At 44.8% G+C, this 13,507-nt stretch overlaps 1 protein-coding gene across 2 annotated transcripts in view; it reads left to right on the top strand.

The window, feature by feature from the left end:
* SLC25A21 (solute carrier family 25 member 21) overlaps positions 1-13,507 on the top strand; it is a 536,964-nt gene that overhangs the window by 428,601 nt on the left and 94,856 nt on the right. For both annotated transcript variants that reach the window (XM_088471286.1, XM_088471285.1), the window contains 2 exons: positions 1,990-2,049; positions 5,471-5,578. In XM_088471286.1, coding sequence (XP_088327412.1) covers positions 1,990-2,049; positions 5,471-5,578 — 168 coding nt within the window. The remainder of the gene's footprint in view (positions 1-1,989; positions 2,050-5,470; positions 5,579-13,507) is intronic.

Below are 13,507 nucleotides of genomic sequence, written 5' to 3'. Positions count from 1 at the left end.
CTCCAAGGAGGTACGTGCAGTAGAGGAGCAAAAGATATAGGCAGGGCGCTGTGTGATTTTCCGGCAGGGCTGGACAGGAGTCGCTCTCTCTGCTGTAGCGTAGACGCCATGGGTGAAACCATGGGGATGCATGTCAGGTGATTGCTGTAGAGGCTGCGGCAATCACCTGACGTGCTTCCCTGTGGCTCCACCCATGGCATCGATGCCACTGGGGAGCACACGTCAGAGGTCACTTCCTCCTAGTTGACTCGGCAGTACTGCAGCTAGGTGAGTTACCAAAATTAAGCCTGCGAGCTACCAGTAGCTCGCGAGCTACAGGATGAAGACCAGTGCTCTATCACATGGGCACAATAATCTGGCAATGCTAATGAATCTCAAGCCAATGACAAGAAAGTATTGAGTTTGAAGGCAAGATGTCTATAAAAGCTTGTTATTATAGCATAACCAATCTGATTAAACACTAAGTCTAAGACTCCCTTTGGTCTTCCCCAAAACTGCATTTAAGGAACATGGGTGGCTCTCTGAGCAGGCTATAATCACTTCCCCTTAATGCTCATTCTATTTGTAACAAGTGGTCGCATGGTAATTTGCCATGATGTTAGTCCAGAAAGTGCATCTATTAATGATAGAAGGAAAGGGTTTTCTTTTTTTTTTTTTTTTTTAGCAAATTAAATGCTCTAGATCAGTGATTTTCAACCTTTTTAAGCCCGTGGTACACTGAACAAAATTTTAAAATTGCTAAGGCACACCATCAGTTCCCCACGGGAAAAAAAAACACACACATTGGCCCCCACAAGAAAAACACTCACAAATTGGCCCTGCACAGGAAAAACAACCGACATTGCCCCCCACAGAAAAACAAACACACACATTTCCCCCCACAGAAAAAAATAAAATACAATGATCCCAACAGAACAAAAGCAAAATTCATTGGGCCCCACAGAAAAAGATACAAAACAAAATGGTCCCCACAGAAAGAAAACAAACACATTGTTAGGCCCCCAGAGGAAAAAAACACAATCACAGTAGCACATTTGAAAAAAGTAAAGTAACCAGCTCATTATCGTCCCGATCCTGTCCCTCATCGGCTGGGGTTGCTCAGTCACACTCAGTGTGCAGGTGGGCCATGCCGCTGCAACTCCATAGGTCACTAGTGTGCTCTGGCACAGTGGTTGAAAAACGCTGCTCTAGATGAATTTGGGGTGCATAAAAATGCCTGTAAATTGTTTTTTTTTTGTTAATGGAAGCCACTTTTAAAAATTTCTTTAAAAAAACCTGTAACTCTCACCTGCAAGCCTGAAATTTTGACAGTAAAATAGGGATTTTACCAAACACTACAACTGCTCAGGGCCTGGGAGTAAATAGCCTCCATAAGTTGCATTTAGACACATTAACCCCCCGTAATCAGGGTGGCTAATTGAATTTCTCCCTTAAGCTTGCAGCACGTCATCAAGGGACCCAAAATATCGGCAAGTCTAAAGATTAGCATATATATGCTTAGCACACCATTAGATTGCAGTTACATGCACGCCTTCTCCAATACAGAGGGTAGCATCCAGGCAAGGGCTGGCTTGTGAGCAACACCCAACTAAACCGTATATAGCCTGGATTGGAAGCAGCCATGATAGAACAAGTTTGGTACCATGTACAATATGGGTAAAACATAGCACGGACATATTTCTTTTGTTATCATTCAAAATTGTGCCTAGTGTTGTCATGGCTGCTTTCAGTCAAGGCTATCTAAGGCCTATTTGGGTGTACTTAAAATGAAGGAAGGAGGTTCGAGAAACAGCTAATAAAAGTACATGCATCGTTCACTTTAGTTACAGAGTGGCACTGTACTTACTTTTCATGGCATTGGTTTGAATCTTTGATATTAACAATTTATTATTTACATAGGAACATGATTATTACATAATAAAGTCTTCATCACTTTGCTGTAGTGTCTGTAAGCTGTTCTGTTGATTTGTACTCATTGCTTACTTTCAGTTCTTCACCTTTGAGCAATACAAAAAGCTACTGTTGCCGTTGTCCCTGCCACCTGGATGGGTAAGTCAGACTCCGATCTCACGAATAACTGCAGCATCCTAGGCCTGTTTTCTAGTTGACATCGGAATTATTGCAAAATGGCGCAGTGACACTAAATTGAATAAAGGAAGGGAAAGTCTGCAAACTACTCACTACAGCATTAGTGTAATCAACATAGAGTATACAACACACTAGGTCATGACAAGTAGTTTGAAGACTGTCCCTTTCTACCACATCGCAGTAGATCATTTCCAGCAGATTCTGCACACAGAGCACAAGGGGAAGAAGAAAATGGCTGAGTTTGAGGAGTGCAGTGAGCAGGAGCCTGCCAATGTGAACTGGGGGCCCTGTGCAGCTAATGTGAAATGGAGGGCATCATGTGGCATAATTGGAACTGGGTCAATGCGTGGTATAATGTGAACTGTGGAAACTACAATGTGGCATAATGTAAACTGCAGACACTATAGTGTAGCATAATATGAATTGGGGGCACTGTGCGGCATGATATGAACTACTATGGGGCCAGGGGAGTATCTATAATGGATGTCAGGGGGTGCGGTGCACACGAACCCCCGCGTCCAGGGGCGGCCCGCACTGCACACCCTGCACCCATATTATTTAAACTTACCTCTCTGAGGTCCCGCACCGGTTGTCAGCGCTGTACAAAAAGCCGGAAGTATGCCTGTTAGCTGACCAGGTAACAGGCATAATCCAAAATATCAAGCTAGACCATTGGTGACATCACTGTTGCTATTGGCAACCGCTGGAGAACCATGGTGATTAATAGGTCTAACACCACAAACTCACGGAAAAAGGATGAGTGTGATTCATACATCGCCATTTTGTATCTGCCAGTAATTACAGGTTTACACTATATATTCTTTTCTCTCTTAATTATATGAGGGAAACAGCAAGATTCCCATAGATCTAAAGGAAGCGCTGGAACCAACCCCCCCTTTTTTCTTTTTATGTATTTACAGACAGATGCATGCATCACGTAAATCCCTGATCCGTGCAAGCATCTGTCTGCTATCCTGCACGGTCTAAAGTTCGGCAAATCTTTTGATCGTGCACGATAGATCTTATGACACATCATACAGCTTTTGCTGCACATCGTGTCGGGGAGCTGCCGGGGAGCGTTCAAGGGAAATTGCTCATGATATCGCTTCGTGAGCACATCGCGTAGTGTGTAGGCAGCTTCAGAGGTTCCCAAACGTGGTCCTCAAGGTACCCCAACAGTTCAGGTTTTAGAGGTATCCATGGTTGAGCACAAGTGGTCAAATAAAATTGACTGAAGTACTAATTAAGCATACTTGCCAACTCATACTTGCTACTATTTCTGGGAGACTCCCTGAAATATCAGCAATCTCCCTGACTCCCTGAAGAGTCTGGTAATCTCCCTGATTGCGCCTTACCCCTATTATGTAGCTGTCATATACATGGATTAAAAAACAAATCAGATATATAACATTCAAATGGGATCATCAGTGCCATTTCCCTGAATTCATCATTCCTCCTCTCCATAACTATTCCGAAAAGCTATCATTTTTGCGATGACAGCTTTTCGGGAAATAGATAGTTTTCCCTGTCTACTCTAACTTTACCGCAGCTGGAATCTGTGCTGCGCATGCGCTGTTACATTCGTAAAACCAGCACCTGCACAGCACTACCCACAGCTGCGGTGATTTTGTGTGTGTCCCCTCCGAAAACCTCCCCCCCTGTCCTGCACTTACCTGCCCGCTGCAGCTGCCTCCGGCACCGGTGGCTGTTCTGACACGTGTTCTCCCAGCAGAACTCTGTACAGTTTAGAAAAAATAAAAAAAACTTTTTTTTTTTTCCTAAACTTTATTGTGTTCTGCTGGGAGAACACAGTATCCGAGCAGCCACTGGAGCCAGAGGACGGACCGGAGCGCTGGAGGAAGATGTCGGGGGATCTCACCAGCTGGAAGCAAGTAAGTCTCACCTGCTATTCGCCACCTCACAGTGGCGGATAGTAACTCCATTAAATTTCGAAAATATATAATTTTCGAAATTTGATGAATACCATAATGTCCATATCCCCATACTAATGTATGGGGAGTGTGGAAATGAACGCAGGGGGACTTAACCAGGAGATATCAGTGATATCTCCTGTGTTAAGATACTTCATGAATACTAAAATAACGGTATTTAAGGAAAATGTCCTTAAAAACGTTATTTTAGTGTTGATGAATAGGCCCCAACGATCCCTATGCAGGGTTGCCGATATTTAGCTCCCTCCTTCCGGGAGGGAGCTTTTGGGCAACCACACTGGCGGAGTCTCACGGCAAAAGGGGGGGTGTGGTGGGAGAAAAGGGGGCGTGGCTCGGAGAATGACACACCATTGGGGGTGGGGCATAGGGTATGACAGCGCGATTGCGTCATCGTGGCCCCGCCCCTCTTCACAATGCCGAGATTAATGGCATTGTGTTGCAGAGATGCAGAGGACAGGGCTACGATGACGCAATTCAGCGCAAAAGTGTCAGCGCCTCCCCCCGGCTGCCAGGGTTTAAGCAGGTGGGTCGCTGGGGCCGGGAGACTTGCCTGCCTTTCCGGGGGGGCGGGCGCGGCACCCAATTTTCGGGAGGCTCGGTAAGTATGTCCCTATGGCTACGTGCATTTTCATATAAGGTTTCTCATAGCCACTTACATGAAACCCCTTGTAATGCACAATTCATGAGCAATCTCTGAGAAGTATCAGTGTGTTTTCATCAACAAATAGATCTTACTAACTGCTTTGAGGCTTGTTTACATTTGGATGTAAGTCATTTTTATGACACGCCTCTCAGATGTAGCAGGACACGCCCACTTTACCACCGCGCTCACAGGTGCTGTTTTCACAATCTCCCTGGAATGCTTTTTCAAAAGTAGGCAAGTTATGTAATTAAGTCACCTGTGGTCTAGCATGGATATCCTTAAAACCTGGACTGTTTGGGTGCATTGAGGACCGAGTTTGGGAACATCTGTGCTAACTTTTGGAAATGTTGCTAAGGTTGTAAACTATTGATCTTTTAGGGAGAGTTCCTTTGCTCTCAGACTTAACCCCATGCAGGTCAGCTTTAATTCCAACTGCAGCCAGTGGCTCGTATCAGCGGGTGTCACTTCTCAGCTATCACAAGCCTTCCTTCTCTCTCTGGGTAGGGTACACACAATTCGGGACACGATCATCCTGGAAACAGCTGGCTTAAGCCCGTACACTCTGACTTGCTGCACATCCAGAGTCGCAGAAAAACAATTTATGAATAACTTATTTTTATTTTTCTGTCCTTGCCTTATCCCTTTTTTGTTTAGTTTTTTTAGGAGTAAAATGGGGCCATATTACAAGAAAAACTATTATTTCCTTTTATTTGTGTTGTATCTTTTTCTATATTTGTATGAATTTTATTACTATTATGTATTTATATTTTTTTTACATATGTTTTAGGTGTTTACAATCGCTGGTCTTGGATCAGGATTAACTGAAGCCCTAGTGGTGAATCCTTTTGAGGTTGTAAAGGTCGGTTTACAAGCTAACCGCGATGCATATGCCCAGGTAAAAACTTGAAATCCTGTGTCGACTGTTATACTTGGTCTCGGGTTTGGTATGTGGGATCGACAGTCACTATGTTGACAGTAAAAATGTTGATCCCAGAATGCAGGCCTCGGCATTCCGACAAAGTTAGCTTGCTGCTTACGCATGTACACCAGATCGGCATTACAACTGTAAAGATACTGGTAATGCTGCACCTTTACAGCTGTAATGCCGAACCCGTTAACATCCTGCATGTAGCATGTTATCCATGTTGGCATGCCAGAGCCTGCATTTTGGGATCGACATGCTCACAGTCAACATTGTGGCAGTCGATCCCATGACTACATTCCCTTGGTCTCAATGTGTCAGTCCTCAAAGTCAACATGTATCATGATGTACAATTGTTATTTCAACAAATAGTTACCTATGCTTAAGCTTCTTGATAAATGTATTTTGTTGCTGATTATATATATATATATATATAATTATGTAATCGAATCTTCTGACTCACTGACTCATGAAAATCGGGTAGTGTATATCTTCCATGACGTAAGAAGGATTTTTTTTAAATTCGACTCCTAAGGTGGTGAAAAGGGCTAAAATGTTTCCTCCCCCTGTGCAATGTCCTGCCTGACTGTCTCAATGTGGCTGTAGCACAGTTCTGTATTAAAACACCAACTGTCATCCCAAGTGCTGCCAAACATCACTGGCAGTTGGTCTGGCTCCACTATTTGAATAGTGAGGGAAGGGAATGTGTTACTACACAGGTGAGAGAGGAAAATGTGTTACAACAGCAGTGACAGGGGAATGTGTTACTATAGAGGTGAAGGAGGGGATTGTGTTACTACACAGGCAAGGGAGGGGAATGTGTTACTTACTACACAGGTTAAAGAGAGTAATGTGTTACTACACCAGTGAGGGAGGGTAATATCTTACTATAGCAGTGATGCATTACTATAGAGGTGAAGGATTAATGTGTTACTGAAGAGGTGAGATGGAAATGGAAACAGTAAATATCTAAGGTCTACCCGGGTGAAATGGAGTACATCAGCTAGTTTTTATATGAAATTGAAAGAGGCAGCCCATAAATAGAACACTTTTTTGTAGGTAAATGCTGCATATATAAATGTGATTTACACAATTAAAAGTGGATTCTGATAGTGACATGTTTATCAAGAAGAAAATTGTGTAAGGAATGGTCAGAATCAGTGTCTTGAGTGAACAGGTATGTAGCATGTTGGTAACATTAGGCCTGGTCCAGGAGACTAAATGAGCGTTGTCGGGCTCCTATGCAAATTTTACTATGAGGAGATTTAAATAAAGGGTGGTGAACCGCGCTCACTGATATGACTGTGGGGGTGGATTGAGGCAGGAGGGAGAGGGAAAGAGTAATGGGGGGGGGGGAAGGGAGGCGGGGGGAGGGGATGTGCGTGTATATGGGGGTAGGGGGTGTAAGAGTGCTGCGCCTGTGGTAGGAGTACCTGTTCCTACCTAGTTTAGAGACTGGTAAAAGCTGGGTAAGGCGCGCTCTCTATATGGTGGGGCAGTGTGTAAAGTGCTTGGGTAAGAGTGATCTGTATGACAGAGAGACGTAGACGGTGGTGTTGGGTCAAGGTAATTTTATTGGTTTAAGGTAGGTAGGCACAATGCTACTAGAGGGTAATTGACCCAGGAGCAGTGGGGGGGAAGAGCAGGATGGGTGCACGGGGGGGAAGTTGGGTAGACCCTTTTAGGGGGCTCCTTTTCCGTGCAGTTCTGGACCAGCACGTTGTCCCTGCTGGACCTTTGGTCGACAGTCTTAACGCCCGGCACAGTGTAGGTGGAAGTCTGGTAAGGATAGATGATGTGGCGGCGTCCCGCAATATTGTACAACTTACCTACCGGTAGGTGCCTGTGTAGGCGTTGCGATTTGGGGGTGGTGGTCGGCAGTCTCTGATGGTATACAGCGGCAGGTTAGATAGCCGTTCTTGTTGTGCTGCAGCTACTGGTGCGGCTGTGCCCCGTGATGGTGGCACCGTTGGTCTTGTTTGCGCTGGCAGGGTGGGTCAGCGTGGTGGATGGAGCCTGGCTGGATGCGCGGGCTGCCGCAGGTCGGCGTCTCCGTGTTTGGGATGCGGGCTGGTACCTGCGTGTGTGCCACGTCGTGCAGCGGGACGGCCGGGTCCCAAATCGCAACGCCTACACAGGCACCTACCGGTAGGTAAGTTGTACAATATTGCGGGACGCCGCCACATCATCTATCCTTACCAGACTTCCACCTACACTGTGCCGGGCGTTAAGACTATCGACCAAAGGTCCAGCAGGGACAACGTGCTGGTCCAGAAGATTATTTTTTTTTAACCAGAACAACAGTCATTTAGGGCAGGACCACTGTGTGAATAAAGGAGCCTAGATGTCCAGTTTGCTTATTACATGTGCCATCTGAATGGCCGATTCTATGGAGCTTCTTGGGGAACATCTACTGTATTTTAGGAATTTTCCCCTAAGACTTTAATTATGGAGCTCTTCCTGTATCTAATGTCTTTCCAGTTATCTTGATCAATATCTGTATTAAGTTCTTGCTACTAAGCTGGTACATGGGAGTCTTTATATTTTGTTAAACCTGTAGAATATCATGTTGAACATGATATGCTGTCCAATTCATTCTCTTATCCAAGGATAGAACCAGAGAGTGTGTTGTATTGTTATTAAGTTAGGCTTGACCATTATTCCTGTATTGTACAGACCTTGCCTTTGTTGTATAAATCCAACTTGATCTGGATAATTAAGAGTCAACAGTAGTTGATTTAAGCAATTAGCTAGGACTGTACAAATTATATGAAGTCTGTATTCAGAGATGACTTAAATTGGTGCAAATATTTGGCCTTTACCATATTTCTGGATGACTGTAAATTTGAATTTGGTAGATTCAGAGTGAAATACTTTGTAGAATTACCTAGATCTTTGGTTCAAGGAGCTGTAGATGAATTTGTTATTTAAGGGGAATATTTATTTTGTCCTTATTCTTTATTTAAAAATAACAATATGGAATTATATTGCAACAGAATAAGCATTCTGTGATATCTTTACGTAGTAAGTTAAGGCCCCCATACACGCTGTGATATGCTCCTTGTGATGCGATAGCCAATCCGATTTCCAACATATCGGGCAGTCCCCACACACAGAGTGATCGGGTGGCCAACCGCCTAATATGCCGCCACCCCCTCCCCCACCCGCATAGCGCACTGCATGGGATCGTACATCGCTCCCCCAGGTCAACTGAACATGCAGAAAGATCTGGAGGAGCGATGTACGATCCCACGGGAGCGTGCACTGGCCGATATCATACCCACACACGGAACGATATAGCAGCGATATCGTTCCAATCCGTCGGATCGGCTGCTATATCGCACCGTGTATGGGGGCCTTAAGTTGTATCTAAATCTACCTTGGGGAGATGGCAGCGGTCAGAGTGTGACTTTGTGTGTTGGGACCAAAGACTTTGGGCTCTATTTACTACAATCCGCATTTGTAATGCAGATTATAGTGTGATATTATCGACTGAATTCGCATTGCGAATTCAGGCAATATCACAGGGATTTACTACAAATCCCTTGTAGGGACAGAGCTTGCGAGAAAGCTGTATCCCTGCGAATCCCCTCCGCACACTAGTCACAGTATTTTAGAAAAAAATACCATGACAAAGTGCCCGCGCATGCGCCGACCGCTGCTACCACCCGGCGCTAAACCCTTCCCCCATCGTTAAGCTCCGCCCCTGCGATCGCGGACCCCCCCGTGACCCTCCCTCCCTTAATAGCACTTACCTGCAGTCATCGGTGCTCCGATGATGTCTTCCATGCCTCCGGTCAGCTGATATCCCATACTGCATTGTGACCGATCACCTGATGACCGGGCCGCAGTGCAGCATGGGAGACCAGCTGACTGGAGGGGAGTCATCACCGGTCTATGGACTCAGGTAAGTAAATTTTTTTTTTACTTATTTTATTTTATTTTTTTAGCAGAGATCAGCTTGCGGTCTGTTTAGACCACACAGCTGATCACTGGGACCGGCTCCGGGCTCTGCTCTGCTCTGCCTTTTAGAGCAGAGCAGGAGTCCGGTAACCGGGGGAGACCCTGGATAACGCCACCTCCAGGTGGCGTTATTATCACAGGGCTTTCCCCGGTATTTTTTTACAATTTATTTTTAGTAACTTTGGTCGGATCACATTTCCCATTACAATTATGGGAAATGCGATCTGCTTACTAAAAATAAGTGATACTTAGGAGTTGAAGTAGAATTTTACGAATTCTACTCCAATTGCCCTGTAATAACTATAGGTGATACTAAAATTATGTGAAAAGGGTGTGAAAACGTATTGTTTGCCATTATCCCTGAGGGCATTTTTCTCTTTCTCCTTTTAGCTATAGTTCTTGTGGCTCAGGCCTGATATATTTGCACAGTAGATCTGTCTTAGGGGCCTATTCATCTTTACTAAACTTTCCCTGGAGGTAATTAGGTTTAGAACTTGCATGGAGTTCTACCTAATTACCAGAGAAATTCATCATTCCTCCTCCCTATAACTATCTATTCCGAAAAGCTGTTATTTTTGCGATGACAGCTTTTCAGGAAATAGATAGTTATCCCTCTCTAGACTAACTTACCGCAGCTGGAAACAGTGCTGCGCATGCGCTGTTAAATTCGTTAACCCAGCGCATGCACAGCACTGCCTACACATGCGTTAAGTTTGTGTCCCCCCCCCCCCTCCGCACATCTAAATGCTTCAAATGTTCGTTTTTTGGGTTTTTTTTACATAGCACTACTAGAGATCATGCAATGGTCATAAACTGATGTAACGGTTTTACAAGACATTTGTATAAATTATGTACATTTTATAATGTAGTATCTCATCATTGTGGTTATAATTTCATTCATGTCACCTACAAGTATAAACTGGGCAGGAAGTTTGCCTAACATTTATTGTGCATGTTGAATTCTTATGTTGATTATTTATTTATTACCAGTTATTTATACAGCACACACATATTCCACAGCGCTTTACAGAGAATATTTGACCATTCACATCAGTCCCTGTAGAGCTTACAGTCTATATTCCCTATCACATGCACACACACACTAGGGTTAAGTTTTTGTTGGTAGCCAATTAACCTACTAGTATATTTTTGGAGTGTGGGAAGAAACCCATGCAAGCACAGGGAGAATATACAAACTCCACTATTTAATATATAGGTATAGTATACGTCATGAGTATCAGTATTTAAAACCAAATAAAAAATAATGTAAGAATATTCATGCTGCTCTGTCATACACACAGTTACGCCCACCAAGTGCTCTCTATAAATAATATGATGAGTTCTACAGCGTAATTCTTCTAACTGTCACTATACAGGCTATGAGATCTATGCAGGGGTGTATTAATAGAGGAGGGGGCCCGCATGCAGTCTCCATCTGGGGCCCCCTCCTCTCTACCAGGTGGCTGGCGGTGCGCTGAGCGAAGCAGTAGACTCTGGGCACTAATAGACTCTAGCGCTGTGCCAGAGTCTACTGCAAGTCACCGGGAAATGGCCCAACAGTCATTTTCCTGGCGATTTCTCTACTGCTCATGCGGAAAACGCCAGCAAAATGGCCACCACAGCATTTTACCGGTGATTTGTACAGTGCTGCTATCGCCGATATGGGTCTCCGGAGATGTAAGTATTGAAGAAATGGGTGTAGGGTGTGCGATGTGGGCTCCCATGCACCCAGAGGCCCATGTGCACCGCACACCCTGCACCCATTACAGATACGCCACTGGGTCTATGGACCTCATTCAGAGCCGCTCGCAAAATGCGAGTGCTCGCTCTGAATGAGGGCGGACGCTTTTCTTTTGAAAGGCGGCCTCCTGGCAGCTTGCTAAGCTGTGGGTTACCACCCACAGCTTTAGCGAGTGACTAGGTGATGGTCGTGATGGTCGAGACCATCGCGACCATTGGGGCTTGCGACGAGACCTTTGGGGTCGGGTCTCGTCTGCCACAAGCCCCAGGCAGCTTCACTGGTGATGTCGGTAGGGCCGTCTACAAACGGCAGGCGTTCCTTCAGGAACGCCTCCGTTTGTCTGGCCACCCCCCCGCCACGGCTACAAAACAGAGCGAGCTGTCAATCAACCGACAGCCGCCCCTTTTGTTGCGAGCCCCGGAGTGAGAGAATTTCTCTCTCGCTCCGGAGCTTGCGCGTGCGCAGTGCCCCACCGTCGACCCGCTTGCGAGCGGGTCTGAATGAGGTCCTATGTACTAAGCCTTGGAGAGAGATAAAGTGGATGGAGATAAAGTATCAACCAATCAGCTCCTAACTGTCACTTTACAGGCTGTGTTTGAAAAATGACTGTTAGAAGCTGATTGGTTGGTACTTTATTTCTCTCCAAGCTTTGATAAATCTCCCCCATTGTGTGGAAAGACATGGGTAAATGTTAGGCAGTGATTGAAATGATAGAATAGCAGCCTAGCCAGAAATGTCCCGACCATTCTACATAAAAATAGCCCATATCTAGAAGAGATAATACCTCAGAGCGTAATGCTGGGTACACACTGGCCGACATATCGGCCGTTCAATTGAACAGCCGGTATATATCATGTGTGCGTCGGCCAGTGTGTACAGGCGATATGTCTGTCAATGACGTCGTTCACAGAAATATTGCGTTGGCTGTGCAGTGTGTATAGGCGGTCAGATGACCGCTCGTACACTTGCTGCAGAGGCCACTGGTGACTGACATCACAACTGGGCAGGCACATGTAAATACTTGTCCATCAGGCACGACATATCAGGTCGACGATTGGTAAGTGTGTATGCATTTACCAATAGTCAGATCAGATGGCAGATCGGCCGATCCCTCATCAAATGTGTATCCAGCTTAAGGGCAATGACTGTGGTACAGTGATAGAGTGAATTGCCATAAATTCCATACCAGATCAAATGTTTAGCTCATTTGTGTCAATTTTAGTACATCATTAATTGTTAGAATCAATCATCAGTCAAAGCACTTTTAATTCTGACACCTGGCTATTTCCGTCATCATTGTCCCTTGTCAGTATCAATCCAATTTTTAATTACAGATGATACATAATGCTGACACTTGACTTAGTCATTCATCATGGTTACTTGTCAAACTTTGTATTTTGTTATTGATTTATAATGACATCTGACACATGACTATCATTATTATAACTGTTGTGTGTCAGCTTCAGACAAATGTTCATTTTTACACGTCACTGAACATTGACATTGATGAATGGCTTAGCCAGTGGCTGGTTATCAGGTGTCAGGATCAGAACTTGTATTGCATTCAGATAATCACATTGGCTGTATACTGTAACCAGATTATTTTTCTTTGTACATAAATAAGATATTTGTTTTAAGGCATGCAGGAAGTATTTATATTTTGTTGTCTAACTACTGTAAACCTTTCATGGTTGCCCCACAAGTTCCAGCATGTACTAGCCAAAGCAACTTCCTGTTGTACTCCCACATAGACAATAGGAAAGCAGCCACACATTTGTATCCTGGGATTAGGAAACCTCTGGAGCTTCTACCTTTTGGTTACATAGTGAAATGAATCTCCCCTGTATTTGTATAAGTCCCATAGGGGCACATTTATCAAAATGTATTTGAGGTAAAATCCCTGAAAACACACGTTTTCGGGGGTTTACCTCAAATATAAGTATCCCTCGGATGTATTAAGGAGGGACCACAGCAGGTATCTTCGATACCTGCTGTGATCCCTCCATTGGCACTGGCAGCCTCCTCCCCCATAGGTTTCTATAGAGGATGCGATGCTGCCAAATGTACCAATATCCGGAATGCGATGCATTCCATATATTGGCCCCGGCAGCTAATGCCACCTGAACATGGCGTTAGCTGCTGTAGCCTATGGGCTACACCGCACACTATTAGCCGGTGGAGGGATCTGCCAGAACCCT

Source organism: Taudactylus pleione, unplaced genomic scaffold (genome assembly GCF_031769625.1).
Source record: "Taudactylus pleione unplaced genomic scaffold, aTauple2 ptg000113l, whole genome shotgun sequence".
Lineage (NCBI taxonomy): Eukaryota > Metazoa > Chordata > Amphibia > Anura > Myobatrachidae > Taudactylus > Taudactylus pleione.
The sequence above is the reverse complement of the archived record's forward strand: the minus strand, read 5'-3'. Positions and strand labels throughout refer to the sequence as shown.